Source organism: Mauremys reevesii, linkage group 1 (genome assembly GCF_016161935.1).
Source record: "Mauremys reevesii isolate NIE-2019 linkage group 1, ASM1616193v1, whole genome shotgun sequence".
Classification (NCBI taxonomy): Eukaryota; Metazoa; Chordata; order Testudines; family Geoemydidae; genus Mauremys; species Mauremys reevesii.
In genome coordinates, this window is record NC_052623.1 from 172885352 (window position 1) to 172906034 (window position 20683).

General features: G+C 42.0%; 1 protein-coding gene across 4 annotated transcripts in view; it reads left to right on the plus strand.

Moving 5' to 3' along the window:
- The window catches only part of LOC120399100 (amyloid beta precursor protein), a 324609-nt gene that overhangs the window by 211680 nt on the left and 92246 nt on the right, over positions 1-20683 (plus strand). For all 4 annotated transcript variants that reach the window (XM_039527027.1, XM_039526998.1, XM_039527007.1 and 1 more), the window contains one exon: positions 6987-7120. In XM_039527027.1, coding sequence (XP_039382961.1) covers positions 6987-7120 — 134 coding nt within the window. The remainder of the gene's footprint in view (positions 1-6986; positions 7121-20683) is intronic.

The window sequence follows — 20683 nt, forward strand, 5'->3', positions numbered from 1 at the left end:
TATATTATGTTTATATACTACTGTTCATCACTTCACAAATTATATATAGCTCCAGTGAAATCCAGTTATCTTGTGGATGGGAGAGTTGCTATACATGTGTGTGAGAGACAGCGTTCCCGTGTACTTAAATGCATACCTAAGTATTTTGAAGTATTCTACGTACTTGTATTTTACATATTCTGTGTTTGTATTCTGTATTTGTATTTAAGTACATTTTAAAGATACCTAAAGCATAAGTAACTTTTTTTAATCTGCAAGTGCTTTTTCAAAATACTTTAACAAAAAAAAAAAAAAAAAAAAGAGAGAGAGAGAGCACAAGAGAGAGAGAGAAAAAAATCACATCCCTCTCAACTGGCCTGGATTCTGGTTGGGCCCCAGCAGACACACATCTCTCCATGCCCTGCATTGAAAGAACAAGCCCAATATGCACGTCTTTTACTTTCTCTTCCCCTGTGTGCTTATATTATTTATGTAGCTGTCCATATATTGACCATAAAGTTGCAGAAAATGCGGGAGTTGAAAGTACAAGCGTTTATATTTGTACTGGTATTTATAAATACCTAAGTGCTATTTCCATGGCATGCATACTTAGAAGCAACGCTTAATTTGTAATGAGAGAGGTGCCAGGGCTCAAGCAATTTTTTTTACTTTCATAACTGATTCATCAAGCCCAGAGGTGCCAGGACTATGAACTGCCAAGCCTAGAGGTACCAAGGCTCAGCCCTCGCAAGCCCTGGTACACATTAAGTACAGCTTATAAGTCTTTCTGTAATGGTGTGTTTAGCACTTGTATGTAAGTCCTTTTTATCAGCACTTTCAGAAAAACTTTTGGGAGATGGGGAAATTTTCGTATAATCATAGGGTTAGAAGGGACCGCAAGGGTCATCTAGTCTAACTCCCAAGGGCACTCTTCTTTTATTTAAAGAAAGGGAGGGCATATTTTATTATCATATTTGAAAGACCCCATAAACTGCAAAAGGCAAGGGGCACAGTTGGCCCTGTTGGGATTTAAATCTATTTGTTTCCAGGAAGCTTAGATTATGATGATTATTTTTATTATTTTATTTATTATTATATTAAACCTGATGCTTATATCCTCTACGCCACCTGTCCAGGAATCTATAAAGAATCTCATAGGCATTATTCATGAAGAAAAGAGCCCATATGAATAGGGAAAAAACCCTTTTCTCCTTTGCCCTCCAGCAAGTTTGCACATATTTTTTTCTTTCAGGTTTCACATAGTAGCTTTTGCATGCTCAGTATACCAAATTTAACTGATGGAGTGCAAAGTATAGAAAATTGAAGCTTCCATTTATTTACTAGTATCTTCATAAAGTGAGTACAGTTTGCAAAAATCTTTAAGGTGTTCATACATGCTGTTAATGTCTGTCTACCCAAGAACATTTGCTGTTGGTACTGGGGGGGGGGGAAGTGATACAGCTCTATCATTTAATGTCCCCAAATTATTCAAACGAAAATTAAAACTTGCATGAAAGGGAGCAATTAAGGATTTTAACAAATACGTCTGCTTATGTAAGAGTAGGGCGATACTGTTGTAATTGTTTCTTCTTCATCATGTTCTTCTTTTTTTTTTTTTTTTTGTCGATTGTTTTAAGTCCGGAATCTTTAAACTGCTATTAGTCCAGCTCTGTGGGTTTTGATATTCTTTGAGAGATATAAGTGGGAAACTCTCATATCATTGTTTTGGGACGTTGTGAATACACTAAATAAATAAATTGCGTGGTGACCTTGATTTTTAAGCAGACCTCTGTTTTTTAAAGCAAGATTTTACTAGTCTCTTAGCCCAGATTAACTGGTGTTCTGCCTATTATTTTTAAATTGTTATTTTATTCATCCACTGACAGTGCAGGATTGTTCCCTACAGGTAAGCGAGTGCTAATTTTAAATTACACAAGCAAGAAAACGTTTCCCTTTTCAACTGGGAGACTATTCCATGTTCTAGTGAACCTCACTGTTAATATTCTGTTCTAATAGACACTCTAGACTTTTCCTTTGATCACTTTAATTCCTTCACTCTTAATTAATCTTTCTGTACAATCTTAAATAATTCATCTCTGTCCTTGATGTTTATACCCTCCAGATATTTGTATGTGGTGTTGTTAAGCTTAGCAGATGCCTAATGCACCTGTAACATACCACCCATCCACACAATATCAGTGGTGCCAAGTATTCACACCACCACTGGGATTCTACTTGGACTGGTGCTGGACTAGTGTTGACAGCAAGCCCTGATGTGTCAGCTTTATCATTTCATGTGATATTCCCATTTCACTCTCACAGTGCTCCAGCCCACTCTTCAGTGATGCCTTTGACAGCTCAGAGTACTGGATGGGTCACTGGTCTAATGGCTATATGCAGGCTTCCGGTGTTCTCATTTCTCTCCAGCCCCTATTTGTCACTGTCTGTGTATGCCACAGAGATTCCAGTGAGGAGGAATGTGCTGGGCCCTATGAAAGCATCTGGAGGCATTGGGTCTAGAGGTTGCTGATGACTCTTTCATCCTGGTGGCAAGTGTGGGTGCATAGCACGGCATAGACTCTGCCCTTTGAAATGCACACATAGCTTCTCGGGCAGAACAGACCATTCAAAGAAAGCAGTGGAACAAACCAAAAATGAGAACAGGTGCAAATGGACGTATATTACAGGCATCATGCCAGCTGCCTAAGGGAGTACTCTGGGATAACTGCAAATATTCCTGATGTTTCAATGCTTGCAGGGATGCTTACGCCCTGTGTATGTGGTGCATTGTGTGCAACAGCAGTAAGGTGGTTCGTGCTGGATGTTCTGCACTGCTGCAGTTCCACCAATTCTGTTAGCAACAGCAGATAAGATTAATAGAGTAAGACCAGAAGGACTCCTGCATAAAACAGGCCATTGAACCTCACCCCTCCCTTGTGGCTGAGCTATAGCTTATCTTTTAGAAAGACATCCAGTCTTGGTTTAAAGATTCAAATAATAGAGAATCCACCATGTCCCTGGGTACATTCTTCCCACTCTCCCACCCCCAAAAAGCTTAATTACCGTCACTGTTAAAAATATGCAACTTATCTCTGGTTTGAATTTATCTAGCTTGGGCTTCCAGCTATTAGGCCTTATTATGCCTTTTTCTGCTAAATTAAAGAATGGTCTGTTATCAGAAATCTCTTCCCTATATAGGTTCTTGTGATTGTTATGGTTTAACCTTTTCTTGCATAAATTAACAGACTGAGCTTCTTAAGTCCCTTGATATAAGACACATTTTCTAGACCTAAATCATTTTTGTGGCTCTTTTCTGAACCCTTGTTCATTTTTCAACATCCTTTGGACTCCAGAACTGGATAAAGTATACTAGTAATGATCTCACTAATTCCATATACAGAGGTAATACCATACCTTTAGTCCTTCTTGAGGTTCCTGTGCTTATATATGCACAGATAGCTTTATCCCTCTTAGCTACAACATCTCACTGGGAGCAGTTGTTCAATTGCGTATCTTGGTGACACCTATGTCCTTTTTCAGTGCAACTCTATTTCAGGATACAGTCTGCCAATCTTGTAAGTTTGATCTACATTGTTTGTTAGATGCAGCAACATTGGCTGTGCCTCTGCTAGCAAACTTCATAGCTGTTATTTTCCACCAATGGTACCTGCTCTGAGCAGGGTTAAGTGATATGTTGGTAAAAAGTCTGATCTCTCTCTTAGCTACAATTTCCACTGTTATTGCCATGGGTGGAGTAGCATCAGTGAAGAATCACAAGGTGTGAATTTTGTTAGGGTACACAACTAGTGGCCAGATTTTTTTTTCAAGTGCCCAGCACACATAGTTGGTTCAGATTTTCCAAACAGCTCAGCACCCAATATGCTGAGCTCTTTAGAAAATCTGATCATAAGTATCCCACTGAAAACTGGGTATTGAACACTTCTGAAAATGCGCCCCTTATTTAGACAACTACATGGGAGAAGAGCTCTTGAAAATCTGTCCTTAAATGTATACATGGCCTGATTGATCTTATATTATTCAAAATGCCCATGATCTTTTTTGTGTGCAATAAATTAAAGGTTAAATTTGCATACTTATTTATTGCACAATTATTTCATCCAATTGCTTTTTTCCACTTAAAACTTTTCTTCGTGATACATATTTTAATTTTATTTTTTTCATTTTTAATAAGTTTTATTAACTGTAGTTTCAGTAAAGAGAAATATATGGAGGAAATCAAATATGATTGTGACAAACATTAACCACAAAGGTAGAAAGTTGCATTTTTTAAATGATTTAAGAAAAACACAAAGTTTTCTCTTCACTCAGTTGAAGTTCCAAATGATCATAGTTGGAATTCATCAGTGCTAATACATTTTTCCAATAGAGAACACGGTACCATAGCAGGAATGTCTTAATCTAAAACAAATTATTTGCCTTGTCTTGCATTTGTAAAGCATCTTGTAAATTTAAGACGCTCTGTAAAAGTTTTGTAATAAAAACAGCATGGGCATCCAGCAAAACCATGTAAGTTGTATGTTTGTGGGTGAAATTTATGTTTAGTGGTGTGACAACTGGAGGCAGATTGGTCTGATGAGCATAGGAAAGAATCAGGGGCCAGGACTTTCCCGTGTTCTAATCTTGACTCTGAAACTGTCCGATTACATGATTTTAGGCAAGTAAGTGAACCTTTTGTGTGTCAGTTTCCTTATCTGTAAAATGGGAATAACTTTTTTTACTTTCCTCACAGGATTGTTGTAAGAACTATTGTACACTACATATATACAAAATATTATGATTAATAAATGTATGTTGGCTACTAACCATGTGGGTGAATATGCGTAGGTGACTGAATTATAGGGCTATATTTACATTACATCATAATTACATAATGACTCCAAGAGTAGAAAATATTACAGCTTTTGCATTTCTTGACTCTTTGGCATTGTAATTGTATAACTTAACATTCCATTCAAATTGGGGTTTCTGGCAAGGAACAGGAGAGTTTAAAATAAAAATAGAAAAAGAAATTGTATAGTAACTCTTCACTTAGTCATCCCGGTTAACATTGTTTCGTTGCTGATCAATTAGAGAACATGCTCGTTTAAACTTGCCCGATGCTCTCTTATAACGTTGTTTGGCAACCCCCTGCTTTGCCCACTGCTTGCAGGAAGAGCAGCCCATTGGAGCTAGTGGTGGGGGCTTGGAAGCAGGGTGGACCAGCAGCCCCCCTCCCCCATCAACTCCCCGCTCCCCTGAGTTCTCTGTGCGGCAGCCACCCAGCAGGCTATCAATTGCCGGCAGTTCAGCTGTCCCTCCCCCGACTGCTGTGTGCTGCTCCTGCCCTCTGCCTTGGAGCTGCTCCTGTGAGCCTCCTGCTTGCTGTGTGGGGTGGGGGTGGGGGAGTGCAGGGGGGGCTAATATCAGGGTATCCCACTCCTCCTGCCCGCCGCTTATCCAGTCTCCTTAGAGCAGGGGTGGACACAACAGGGCTCAGGACAGGGGGAGCTTGCTGGCAGCAGCTGCTGTCTCAACTTACTGATCTACTTAAAATGGCAATGTACTTAGAGTGCGGTCAGCGTACTTAAAGGGGCAATGCGCATCTCTCTCATATACACACACGGGGTGTGTGTCTGTCTCTGTCTGCCGTTCTGTCTCCCCTCCCTCCATCTGTGCTGCCTTGTAGAGTGTGAGGCTACATTAAAAACAATGTGTTAACCTTTGAGGGCTCAGCTGTTCTAGTTCATCATTTAGCAGTAAGGCATTCCCTGGGAAATACCCCACCCTCTGACTTCACCACCTCAACCAAGCTTCACAATCATCATTGCTGTGTACAGTATTAAATTGTTTGTTTAAATTGTGTGTGTATGTGTATATCTATCTATCTATATATATAGTCTTTTGTCTGGTGAAAAAAATTTCCCTGGAACCTAACCCCCCCCCTCCCCCATTTACATTAATTCTTATGGGGAAAATGGATTAACATAGTTTTGCTTAAAGTAGCATTTTTCAGGAACATAACTACAGCATTGAGTGAGGAGTTACTGTACTTATTAAGAAAAATATTAGGCCCAATCACGCTTTAAAGACTACGTATAAACATAGTAGAGAAGGGTCCAACTTTTTGCAGCTGGTGTTTGCCTGGAGGGTTTTATTTGTTTCTATTGTTGTCATGGTTATACCTTTGCAATAGGTGCATTTTGTTTAAATTAAATCTTAAAATGTTCAAAATATGGTAGAGTGCAATAAAAAAATATGGAATAACCCTAAAAATTACAGTATAGCGGATGGTTGTGGAGTCCATGATTTTCAGTAAATCTCTGCTAGAAAATGTTTTCCCTTGTTACTCGGCAGTTGATGGTTGCAACTGAATCATGGAAGAATGGGTTGATTATCTCATAGGAGTGTCTTTTAAAAAAACAAGTATTCTTGTTAACCCTCCAATGCACTGATCAACTTAATAGCATAGGGTTTTTAAATCCATGTTCTTGGGAACAAAACACATCTTTGAAGACAGAATGCCAGTGAGAGGGATTTTTGAATGGAATGTCCTTGGACTGCAGTATGGTTGTGGTTTATATGGTCTCTGTAGATGCTTTAAAGTGTGTTTGTTTTGTTATATGTTTTTAATCTTTATAAATAAATAAATAAAGCACGTGGTTTTGAAAAACGTGTCTGCTGTCAGTTTATGTGCCTTAGGTAGTGCTGAGTGTGTTTGCTCTTTGCATGTTTCCTTTGCCAATAGCTCATAATCTCTTAAGTAACGTACTGAGTGGAAGAGGTTTTCCTGAGCTATAAAAAAGGGTGAAATCTTTCTCCGATGCCACAATTTTTTATATATATTTGATACAGACGTTTTATAAAGCTAGTCTCCTGACTGAAGTTACTTGAATGGCTTCAGTCTACTGGAAAAAGAACGATGTTCGTTCCTGTGTTCAAATGAACTTCATTTATACTAAACTTAAATTGTGCTTTTTCCCCTTTCTCCTATAAAACTCCTACCCTAGTCCCCACCACAGCTGCCAGCACTCCTGATGCTGTTGACAAATACTTGGAGACACCTGGTGATGAGAACGAGCATGCCTATTTCCAGAAAGCTAAGGAGAGACTTGAAGCCAAGCACCGTGAAAGAATGTCTCAGGTAAGTCATACTGGTTGTTCATAATTAAGGCTGGTGTCTTGTCGGATGGATCACAGGATTAATGAATTCCTTGACTTCCTGTATTTTGGGGAAACTCACGGGACTTTTACCTGCTGCTCTTCCAGTCTACAGCAGAGAAAAGAGACCAGTTGTTTCCGTCTTCTTCAAGTATATGTCCCTGTGCATGCTTGATCATAGGATACGCACATGCCTGTGAACTCCAGACTGGAGAATGCAAAGCAGCATCTGCAGGCCTGCACCTGCTCAGAGCAGCACCTTATGCCTCCAAATAAGGACATATGGGGAGGCACGAGCATGCTGCCACTTAGTTCCTTCTCAGCTGCCTACAACTTGATGGAACAATTGCATGACCATTTATTCTCAGCTTTCTTCCGCTCTTAGTTTATCATTCTAGAATTTTTTCCCTTATTTTTGTAGTTATTGTTATTTCTTCTGTCTTGTACAGTTGTATTTAGAAGAGGGTTCCCCTTACTTTTTTCTGTTTTCTCTCATTCTTTCTTTGGTCCGCTGCCTCTTGGGTTATTACAAAGATCCAGGTGTTTAAGCCCTGTGTGACGGGGTGGGTTGCGCACCACTAGGATGGCACCTCCTCCTGGTCACTCTAGGAAATAGCTCACAAGGTCGATGTCCCTTCCTGCAGTTGCATGCCGTCCTCCACCTCTCTTTCTGGGTCTACAGCCCCTCTCTCGCTCCATGAGCTGCTGCAGCCTCTTTAAGACTTGGTCTCCCAGCCAGGTTACCTAATGGTTTCCCCATCTGAGGTTGGAAAGTCTCTTCCCATAAATAGGCTCAGGCAGTCTTGCTACTCACTACCCCACAGTGTCACTTCCCCAGTGGCTGGTTGGGGAACTCAGACCCACCTCCTACTTCAGGTTCTGGCTCAGGGACCCTCTAATCAGCAGTCAAGGTCTGTTCTACTCTGGACCTCGCCATGTTTCTCTGAGCCCTTTCGTAACCTTCTGGCTCCTTTCCTTCTCTGGGTCTGCCAGCTTCACCACTCCCTCCTCCCAGGGAGCAACTGCAGGCTACATCTCTGCAGCCTGCAGACGTTGCTCCCAGAGAGTTCCTACAGGCTTTCCCAGCAGCCCCCTCAGCTGCCAATTTCCTGCCTCTATAAATCCAGGCCAGCCCATTCCTTCCCATCTAGGCTCCCTCACTTGGTCTGGGGGATATTTAGCTACCTGATTCCTCTCAGCTGTGGACAGTTGTGTTAATTAGCCCCCTTCTTAGTCTTCATTAACTCTTTCAGGGCAAGTGTGATGTGAACACTTCATCACACCCTGCCAGACCTGCCACAGGTCTTTTCCCCATAGTGACAGACATTCAAGATGTCTCTTCTGCCTCAGAGACATCAACTTCGCATTTAAGTTGAAGGGCTGTACAGGTCTTTAAAGGCAGAGGTTGAAAAGATATAGAGGCTAGACTGAAGCTCTTTCTAATGGAGTGTTCACTAGCGCCAGAGGGGCTCAACTTTGGCCTCAGTATCCCAGGCCACCCTGCTGGCAGCAGCACCTTCAGAGGCTAGGGCTTCTAAAAAGAAGACGACTCCTTCCAGGCACCGAGAGATGCACACCCCGTTGCTATCATCTCCCTCTCTGGGCTCCGAGGTTAGGGAAGCTCCTCTATGAGCTTCATGGTACTGTGCTCACCACCAAGCCTCAGTACTAACTCAGTCTTCTGGATACCATAACCCTCCAGAACCCTTCAGATTTATTTCCCTGAGAGACTTGTTTGTTCTCTGACAGACTCGAGAGCTGGCTTATGGTCTCTGGGAATTTACATTCCTGCAAGAAAGAGACAGTTTAGTAGGTCTCACATGCAGCAATCTAGGCCACTCCATTATAACCAATAACAAGTGTTTCCCAGATCTTTGGACTTCAGAGGAGGAGATCTGGAGTTCTGAAAAAGGATCATCTCCCTTGTACAGACAGATCATCTGCACCTCCCTCTAAGAAACAGTTTTGACATCTCGGTGAGGGCCTTGAGCAATCTGTGTTCCCGGATCTTGTGCTGAATGATTCCATCCAATGCCCCTTTGGAGATCAGCTATCCCACTTCCTCCCTGCCTTGGAACTAATTACCTCAGAGAGCTAGATTTTGGAAGTGATCGATTTGGGATACTCCATCTGCTTCCACGTTATTCCCCCTTCATCACGCATCAGGGACCCCCCTCACAAAATTCTCTTGAAACAACAGGTCCAGTCTCTCCTACGCTTGTGGGTGATTGAGTCACTTCCCCCAAAGTTCATCAGCAGAGGGTTCTATTCCAACTAGTTCCCAAGAGGTGCAGATGATAGAGACCTCATATCCTTGACCTCAGAAACCTGAACACCTATTCTTCCCCAGCACTTCGGGATAGTTATGTTAGCCACTATCAATCCATCTTTAGATCCAGGAGACTGATTTGTCACCCTCAACCTTCAAGATGCCTACTTTCATGTAGCTATACACCCATCCCGCAAACACTTCCTGTGCTTCAAACTAGACTGAGGATACTACCAGTACCGAATCCTTCCTTTCAGGCTCTCCACAGTTCTGAGGGTCATTACAAAGCTTCATTCAGTGGTGGCAGCCTATTTACATCAGTAGGGCAGAGTAGTATTCACTTACCTGGATGCGTGCTTCCTCAGGGGTCGATGAACTCTAGAGGTCTAATCAGCAACCTCCAGAGCTCTAGCCCTATTTCAGTCTCTTGGCATTTGCATCTATCAAAAGAAACCTACATTAACACTAATTAAAGAATAGATTTCATTGCAGCCACTCTAGTCTCCCTAACCACCAGAGCCTATCTCCCCAAGAAAAGATTCTCCACTGTGTCCAGTCTAATCTTATCAACACCACAGAGCCCGCAAACAACTGCAAGGACCTGCCTACAACTCGTGGGCCACATATTGGCCTGCACATTCATCATGCTTCCTAAGACTGTACCTCATATGTCTTCAGACATGGCTGAGGTTTGTGTACACACCAAAGAGTCTCTCCAAATGAGTCCCAGTACCTCAGAAGGTTCTGGACTCTCTCAGATAGTAAAAGACCTACTGAAGATCTGCTTGGGAATCCCATTCTCACATTCCCCCACCCTCAAAAGATCTTGACAACTGGTGCTTCTCTTCTGGGATGGGGGCCACCTCCCAGTGTGCCCCAGCCCAGGGCAGGTAGTCCACACAAGAGGTCACACTCCACATCAACATTCTGGAGCTGAGAGCAGTTTTTTATGCTTGACATCACTTCCTTCACCCATACAGGGCCACTCCGTCAGGTAATGCTAGACAACAGGGCTGCAATGTCTTACATCAACTGACAGGAGTGGAACAAGATTCCAATCCTTATGTGCAGAGTCTCTAAGGCTGTGGAACTGGTGCCTTTTATATCAGATAGAAGTCTCAGCTATCTGTCTTCTAGGCCTCCAGAATATAACTGCAGGCTTCCTGAGCAGTCGCTTTCCTCAGGATCACGAGTGGGAGCTCAACAGTTCTGTTTTCCAGAGCATCTGCCAGATCTGGGGTTTCCCAGAAGCAGATCTCTTTGCCATCCTGAACAATACAAAATGCCATCTTTTCTGCTCCATAGGAGGACATGGAAGATGCCCTGTTAACACTGTGGGCCCTGTACCCTGCTGTATGCTTACTCGCCTCAACCTCTAATCCTTTACTCAAGCTGTGTCAGGAAAGCACAAGTGTTATTGTCATAGTGCTGTCCTGGTCAAGACGAGTGTGGTACTCGAACCTCTTTTATCTCTCTGTGATAATGCCTCTTCTACTTCCTCTTAGGAAAGATCTCCTGTCACAGAACTCAGGAATCCTAATCCATCTTAGCCTCTCCTCCTAGAACTTGAAATCATGGTTTCTAGGTGGTTCTTGAGCATGGATCTAACCTGTTCAGGGAAGGTCCAGTCAGTTCTCCTACCTAATAGTCGCAAGACTTGCATTCAGAAGTGGAAATGCGACCATTCCTGATTTTGTCTTCACTCTTCCCAAGCCTCAGTGATTCCACATTCCAAAATCCTGGACTACCTTTTGGATTTAAGAATGCAAAGTCTATCTATGAGATCAATCAGAGTATATTTGACTACTATCACCACCTTTCACTCACCCATCAAAGGTTTCACAGTCTTTGCCACCCTACTACAACTAGATTCCTCAAAGGCTTATGCAATCTATTTCTGCCTGTACAGAACCCAGTCCCCCACAACAAGACTTCAGTTTGGTTCATAATGCCCAGAGGAAGTCTCCCTTTGAACTGATGGCTACTTGTTCCCTCCACAGCTCCCTCAAGACTTCATTCCTTATAACCTTCACTTCAGCTAGTCAAATGGGAGGGCTTGGCGTTCTCATGGCTGATTGTCCATATACTATCTTCTGAAATGACACGGTTGCACTGTATCCCCATCCTCGCTTCCTCTCAAAGGTCTCTTTGGAATATCCCATTAATCAAGAGATTCCCCAGTGTTCTACCCAAAAGATCATACCTCCAGAGAGGAGACCAGCTAGACATCAGAAGGGCCCTTGCCTTCTACCTTGACAACAGGACTAAGACCTTCTGGGCCTCTCCTAAGCTATTTGTATCACTTGCAAAGAGAATGAAGGGCCAGCCTACTTCCACACAAAAAGACTAAGGGGGTTCAGGTTGCATCATAACCTGCTATGAATTGGCTTGGGATGTAGACGTTTCACAGTGACAGCACATCCCACATCCTTGGCTCTATTGAAAGACTTTCCCAAAACAGACATTTGTAGGTCTGCTACTTGGTCTTCTATCCATACCTTTGCCAAGCATTGTGCCAACTTACCTGCTTCCAGAGATACTATCTTTGTTGATACAGTCCTCCAAACTGTCCTAAATTTGTCTTCTCAGCACCTACCTCTTTGCTGAGTTACTGCTTCGGAGTCTCCTACAGTGGAGCAGCAGTAGAGACATAAGCTTGAAGAAATAGGTGCAGTTACTTACCTTACAATAACTTGAGTTCAAGATGTGTTGTCCCGATCAGTAGTCTACCTCCCGCACACCTTCCTCTCGGCTGTAGAGGCTCTGCTTTGCAATTGAGAAGGAACTGAGTGGTGTCAGGCCTGTGCCTCCCTATATGCCTTTATTTGGAGGCACAAGGCGGCCAAGAGCTCATAAACTCATAGATTTTAAGGTCAGAAGGGACCATTGTGATCATCCAGTTTGACCTCTTGCACATTGCAGGCTACAGAACTTCACCCACCCATTCCTGAAGTAGACCCATAACCTCTGGCTGAGTTACTAAAAATCCTCAAATCATGGTTTAAAGACTTCAAGTTACAGAGAATTCACCATTTACACTGGTTTAAACTTGCAAATGCCCCAGGCTGCAAAGGAAGGCGAAAAACCTCCAGGATCTCAGCCAATCCGACTTGGGGGAAAATTCCTTCCTGACCCCAAATATGGTGATCAGTTAGACCCTGAGCATGTGGGCAAAGACCCACCAGCCAGACACCTGGGAAAGAATTCTCTGTAGTAACTCAGAGCCCTCCCTATCTAGTGTCCTGTCTCCACATGTTGGGGATTTTTGCTCCAGGCAGTCACGGCTGGGCCACGTGCCATTGTAGGCAGTGCCACCATACCATCTCCTCCATAAACTTATCTAGCTCAGTCTTGAAGCCAGTTAGGCTTTTTGTTCCCACTGCTCGCCTTGGAAAGTTGTTCCAGAACTTCACTCCTCTGATCGTTAGGCTTGAAATTAGATAAAGGTTTCTATCTTGTTGATGGCCAGTTTATCACCATTTGTTCTTGTGCTCACATTGGCGTTTTACTTAAATAACTCCTCTCCCTCCCTAGTATTTATCCCTCTGATGTATTTATAGAGAGCAATCATATCTCCCCTCAACTTTCGTTTGGTTAGGCTAAACAAGCCAAGCTCTTTGAGTCTCCTCTGTAGGGTAGGTTTTCCATTGCTTGGATCATCCTAGAATCCCTTCTCTGCCCCTGTTACAGTTTGAATTCATCTTTCTTAAACATGGGAGACCAGAATTGCACACAGTATTCCAGATGTGGTCGCCCCAGTGCCTTGTATAATAGTATTAACACTTCCCTATCTCTACTGGAAATTCCTTGCCTGATTCATACTAGGACTGCATTAGCCTTTTTAATGGCTGCATCACACTGATGGCTCATAGTCATCCTGTGATCAACCAATATACCCAGGTCTTTCTCCTTCACTGTCACTTCCAACTGATAAATCCCCAGCTTATAGCAGAAATTCTTGTTGTTAGTCTCTAAAAGCATGACCTTGCTCTAGTAAATTTCATTCTATTTCTATTACTCCATTTTACAAGTTCATCCAGATCTTCTTGTATGATGTTCCAGTCCTCCTCCATATTGACTATACCTCCCAACGTTGTGTCATCTGCAAATTTTAATAGCAAACACTCACTCACTTTTTGTGCTAAAGTCAGTAATAAAAATGTTAAATAAGATTGATCCTGAAGACTGATCCCTGAGGAACTCCACTAGTAACCTTTCTCCAGCCTGAGAGTTCACCTTTCAGTAAAACCGTTATAGTCACCCCTTCAACTAGTTCCATCAATTCTCCTATTAATCGGCATCATCTCCAATTTAACTAATAATTTCCCCTGTGGAACTGTATCAAATGTCTTACTGACATCCAGGTAGATTAGATCTACTGCATTTCCTTTGTCTAAAAAAATCAGTTACCTTCTCAAAGAAGGAGTTCAGGTTGGTCTGATGGGCATGCATGCATCCTACAGTGGAGCACACCTAGGAACAAAACATCTTGAACTCAAGTTACTGTAAGGTAAGTAATCTCTCCTTTCTGACTCTCTGCAGAAGGTGAAAGGATGTTGCTGCCAATTACGCGAATCAGGACAGAAATTTTTGCTACTTACAAATGGATCACATATCTGTGATTTGATCATAATTTTCCATGGCTTATCTGCGGTGGTGTGCAAAACTTTTTCTATGAAAAAACAGTGATACTCATTAGAGAACGAGAGAGAGAAATTGTTTGTAGTCTTTAAATTGGGAGCTGCCCCAGTGCGTACAAGATCATACAGTAGCAGCTAAGGAAATCTCTGAAGGCTTGTTTATTCCTGTAGCTATACACACACTTTGCCATGTATTTGTTAAAATCAAGAAGGGGGAGTTAGTGTGTGTGTGTGTGCACACGCACGTGTACCCCAAGGTGACATGAAATGCATCTAAAACAAAAGCAGGGAGGAAGATACAGGCTTTTGAACTAAATATTAAGCCACATTATTTTTCCTTTAACCGAAAAGACTCATATAGTCTGAGACTCTACATACCATATTTCATCCTGTTGAACATTAGGAGCTAAGCTTATATCTCTTTCAGAAACAGGATTTGTAATGGAAGTGCTAATAGAAACTCTTCCAGTGGTATTTCCATAAGCAGCACAGAGGAAAAAAATATTTTTAAAAAAGAAGTGCAAAGGAAGCTTGCAATACATACTAGGGACAGAACAGCAGACCCTGAAAGCTAACCTGGTACAAGTTGGATACACTGTGTACAGGTATTTGTACTATAATTTTTCCATTATAACTTTCATTCTCTGCTCCTTTACCCTATTGGATTTTACTTCTTTTTTCCGTTCTCCTGTATACTGCCTATTCTCCTGCATAATGCAAACCCCATAACCTTCAAGCATCAGTGAAATTTTCAGATCTATGAAGAGTAAGTGAAACAAGTTCACCCTACTTATTAATATAGCACTATAGTTATGTTTGGCACTCTACAGGTAAACAAGACACGTCATTGATACCTGACTCTTTGTTGTTTTAAATCTACACACAGCAAATATGACAGCAAACTATTAGGGCAGAGGGGTATATTCTTGGCTATTTGACCTATATCTCACCAGCAGCATAACAAGTGGATGTTATCACTGCCAATAAAGAAAAGGGAAATTCTGAAATAAACCCACTGAAAACATTAAAGCACTGATCTCCTTTGCCTTTCAGAAACATCACCATCTTAATTAAAATTACTTTGGTGGCCAAGCTGATAGTGCTGCAAATTTGTCCATTGTACTAATACATAAGAGAGCCTAATTCAAAGCTGTCCTCAAGCTCTGCGTTTGACTAGCATGGGAGTGCCCCTTGTCTCCAGTAGATAAGCAGAGGTAGAGAGGAAATTCTTCACTGAACTCCAATGGTGAAGTTAAGTAGTCTCATCTGAAACTCTTCGTGCCATTAGTAACAAGCTCTTGGTGAGGCTGCAATAATAGAATAGATCCTTTTATAATACATCCTGGTGTAGCCTATCACACAAAGAGTATCTGTCAATAATAGCATTCTTTAAGTGGCCAACCGCAAGCAGTATCTTAAAATTACTGCATAGCCAAGGAGAGTTGCTTGGCAAATAAAAGGCAGTGTATAAAGCAGGGGCGGGCAAACTTTTTGGCCTGAGGGCCGCATCGGGTTTTAGAAATTGTATGGAGGGCCCATTAGGGGAGGGGGTTGTGGCCTGTCCTTCACCCCCCGGGACCCATACCCCATTCCTGGTCCCCTGACCGCCCCCGGAACCCCCAATCCTGACCGCCCCATCCAACCCCTTCTCTCATTCCTGACTGCCCTCCTGGGACCCCTGCCCCATCCAACCACCCTTTCCCACAGCTGAAAGGTTCATATAGGAGAACTAATCAAATGTGTAATCACCCAGAAAGCAGCATGGAGTGAGTATGCAATTAAAAAACAATGATAGTACTTGGAATTACATCGATTAACAGGAAAAGCAGAGAAATTGTAACTCCAGAAAACTTTAAAATAAAATTCTCTTAAAATACATGTTAGCAAGCATTTTTACTAACTTTAAAAATGAAATAAAATGTCATACTGCTGGGAAACAATTTAAAGGGAGACTGAAATATTAAAAAACTTCTTAAAAATTAGTTTTTACTTATGCTTCAAGTATCCCATTGTCTTGTACACTGTTCTCATCATCTGACTTTTTTCCCCACAAAGATTGAGAACTGAGGGGCTAAGATTTGCAATGTTAAAAAAACTGACAGGATAAATTCTATTTGCCTTCCCTCATCCCATCTCCAACTACATGCAGAGTTTTGCATCTGTGTCCCAACTGCTCCTGCTCATAATTTATCCCCAGCAGGTCAGGTAGAATGACAGTGACAGTCTTTGATTGGTTTGGATGCCTTTATTACCCCATGTTTGCTTAAAGTGGGACTGATAGCAATAGGTCAGTGTATTCTCTCACACAATCCATCTCTGGTTTCCCTTTGCTTTCAGTGAAACTCTCAAAAATAAATTATTTTCCTGCCATGTGAAAATCTTCAAATTTGTTATGACTCAAATTGTTTCCCTCTATGACTGAGTTGGTTCATTGATTGGAACTTCGAGAGGAGCACTGTAAAGCCAGATCAGGCTTGTGTTGTGATTGTTTAATAGCTTGAGACAGCTCTGTGCCTCAGATCTTCCTCTATGAAAAAGCATGATCACATGGTTATGATGGTGACCAAGACTTGGGAAATCTTGGTCCATTCCTGTGTTTTGTTTGATCTCAGACAAGTCACTTAGAGCCATATTTTTTAAAGTATTGAGGCACCTAACTACCTTTTAAAATATGGTTTTTAATCTCTTGAATTCCACGTCTGTAACTGGAAGATAAAACTACCTCCTTTCTCCCATCATTTGTCTCTATCACTTCAATTATAAACTCTTCAGGATATGAACTGTCCCGTACTAAAGCACTTAGTACAGTGAGGCCTGCTGGGGGTATTTAGGCACTACTGTAATACAAATCATTAATACGGTGACATATTTTAGTTTTTACCAACAGAAGTACCAAAAAGCCACCATCAAGAAAACCATGCTTCTGTGCTGACAAGATAGTTATTAGTCCATTCAAATATGACATTTAAACATTTTTGCTATTTTGTCAATACAACTTCATCAGTTTCAATCTGCCCTAGTTCTTATTTCTTGTCCTGATGGGATTTTCCCTTCCCAGTTCTCTCTCTTGTGTGTGTCCACTAGTTACAGATGCACACGTGCACCCCTCTTCCACGCCCCCACCCCCACCCCCTTGTTCCTGTTTCCTGGTATTTTAAACTTCTATTTAGGTTTGGTTGGTAAATAGCATGACAGCACCAGCTGTTGTACTTTAGTCAAAGGAGAGCAGTATGTTTGTTTGTTTTTCCCCCAAGCATATTGAGGCTTTACAAATTATTGTTCTTGAAATTCAGCAATATTTTAGGAATCATAGTTTGTGCTGGGATTTGGAACAGTTTAAAAATAATGTTTCATCTCCAAGCATAGTCCTGTTTACCATGCAAGTTGGATTTTTGGGAAGGCGTAAACTGTCTTCAGTTTAATATTAATGCTTTCTTAGGGCTTTGAGTTATTTCTGTAGCAACAGTGTAATTTAACAAGCGAAATATGAAGTAGTTCCAAACCAAAATGCTGAATTCTATTATTCATCCTACAGTGTAACTTTGAACATTTGGGTTGTGTATGTGAGAGGTGAGACTTAAACTTCTAGAATACCAGCAGATGATGGTTCTGCCTCTAGGCTGTTCAGAAGCTAATTCCCTGATATTGCAGGGGGGAGGGGGGAGGCAGGCTTTGTGTGTCATGGGAAGATGTTGGTATGGTCTTTTATGGGTTTTATAGATATAGATTATATAACATAGGACAGCTTTCCTTCCTGAGATGGTGGCTCAGAGGGCATCAACTCTCCAGTGTCCCACGTGACACCAATAAAACATACAATTCAGATGGGCTGCTGCTACTCCCTGGACCAGACATTAATGGTCCATGTCTCCCTCATCAGCCAGGCTCAGAGCAGTAGTCTTGGTGGGCCCTCCCTGCTGCCCACCACCAGTGTGAAAACCCAGCTTCTGCTGGCCATTCGGCAGCAGTCAGTGCCAGCTATGGAGTAGGTAGGTTGGCAAATATGATTCACAGCCTGACTTTTTTTTGTATTCCCCACACTCGGTGGGCAGGCTCTGGTGCTGCTGTCAGGGTATGATGCACTCTTGGGACACCCCCCCCCCCCCCACACACACACACACTCACAGTGGTAGTTTTGGCTTTCTAATGCAGTGGTTCTCAAACTTTTGTACTGGTGGTGACACCTTTCACATAGCAAGCCTCTGAGTGCAACCCCCCCTTATAAGTTAAAAACACATTTTTTATATTTAACGCCATTATAAATGCTGGAGGCAAAAGCGGGGTTTGGGGTGGAGGTTGACAGCTCACGACCCCCCATGTAATAACCCTGCGACCCCCTGAGGGGTCCCGACCCCCAGTTTGAGAACCTCTGTTCTAATGCCAAGCTATAAAAAGGGAAGTAAGGACAACATAGGGAATTACAGACCAGTCAGTACCCAGAAAGACAATGGAGCAAATAATTAAGCAATCAGTTTGCAAACACCTAGAAGATGATAAGGTGACAAGTAACAGCATGGATTCGATAAGAACAAATCATGTCAAACCAACCTAATGGTGCCTAATGGTAATAAGCCTTGTAGATGGGGGGGGGGGGGTAATAGACATGATATATCTTGACTTTAGTAAGGCTTTTGATACTGTCTCGCATGACCTTCTCATAAACAAACTAGGGAAATACAACTTGGATGGAGCTACTGTAGGGTAGGTGTATAACTGGTCGGAAAGTAGTTATCAGTGTTTCACAGTCAAGCTGGAAAAGTACATTGAGGTGTCCTCCAGGTCCAGTTCTGTTCAATATCTTCATAAATTATTTTAGATAATAGCATAGAGAGTGCACTTACAAAGTTTGCGGATAATACCAAGCTGGGAGGGATTTGCAAGTGCTTTGGAGGATAGAATTAAAATTCAAAATGATCTGGACAAACTGGAGAAATAGTGTGAAGTAAACAGGATGAAATTCAATAAGAACAAATGCAGAGTACTCCACGTAGGAAGGAACAAACAATTGCACTCATACAAAATGGGAAATGAGTGCCTAGGAAACAGTGCAGAAAGGGGTCTGGGGGCTATAGTGGATCACAGGCTAAATATGAGTGAACAGTATAACTATTGCAAAAAAAGCCAACAGCATTCTGGGATGTATTGGCAGGAGTGTTGTAAGCAAGACACGAGAAGTAATTCTTCCACTCTACTCCACGCTGATTAGGCCTCAACTGGAGTACTGTGTCCAGTTCTGGGCACCACATTTCAGGAAAGATGTGAACAAGTTGGAGAAAGTCTAGAGAAAAGCAACAGTAATGATTAACGGTCTAGAAAACATGACCTCTGGGGAAGGATTTCAAAAATTGGGTTTTAGTATGGAGAAGAGAAGACTGAGAGGGGACATGATAACAGTTTTCAAGTACATAAAAGGTTGGTACAAGGAGGAAAGAGAAAAATTGTTCTCCTTGACATCTGAGGCTAGGACAAGAAGCAATGGGCTTAAATTGTAGCAAGGGAGGTTTAGGTTGGACATTAGGAAAAACTCCCTAACTGTCAGAGTGGTTAAGCATTGGAATAAATTGCCTAGGGAGGTTGTGGAATCTCCATCATTGGAAATTTTCAAGAGCAGGTTAGACAAACACCTGTCAGGGATGGGCTAGATAATACTTAGTCCTGCCATGAGTGCTGGGGACTGGACTAGATGACCTCTCGGGGTCCCTTCCAGTCCTATGATTCTATGATTCTTCCCACCCTAGCCCATAGGACGCGCTGCCTCCTCTCACCCAGAGTCTGTGTGATCCTGCTGCATGTGAGGAATCATTTTCCACTCAAGCCTGGTTAATGCGTTTTCAGTAGTAGCAGTGCCTCCTTAGCTACTGAGCCACAGTTCTTTGGAGATTGTTGAGGTTACCCCCATAGTAGTACCAAGGGAAGCCACAACCTCAAAATCTAGGAAGAAAGCTCTCAACAGAGATTCACCTTGGTGTTGTGATTTTGGCATTCTGAATAAGACCTTTTCCTGAGATAGGTACCTGTACTAGCATGATTGATTTTATACAAATTAGCATATATATGCCCTCTGTATAGGTAGGCCTACCATGCACTAGAAAATATAGCCAGAATAAATTCCTCTGGTCAAAGTATAACGGGATTTGGGTGGTTAGCATTTGTCTTAATAATAAATAACATTTTTGTTACTCCCTCTACCCTTTTCTCCTTGTATCCCTCTTACCCTCCCATCCCCCCAAAAAAGTATAGCATGCAGTGTGTCCTGAACCCTGAGGACTGTTTGACTTTGAAATGCCTTGCGTCTTAAATCTCAACCTAGAAGTTGTCATTTTCCCGGCATGAAACAGACAAGTCTTTGAAGTGCCATAAATCTGTATGGCCTTGATAGCTTTGTTCTTTCAATGAAGAAGAATATCTTTATAAGCACATAGGAGACAACTTCATGGTCCTGAGGCAGCCTTTTTCTTCAAATGTATGTCTTCGGAATGATTTTTCTTGTTGCAGTTGTTTGTTCTCAGATGCTAACAGGTTTTTGTTGGATTGTCATAATTTCTCTAAACCTGTGACCTAAAAAATATAGAAGTTTTCTTTGGGTTGTAGAGTTGATGCATATGGATGGCTGCTGGCAAAAAAAGATGATTTTTTC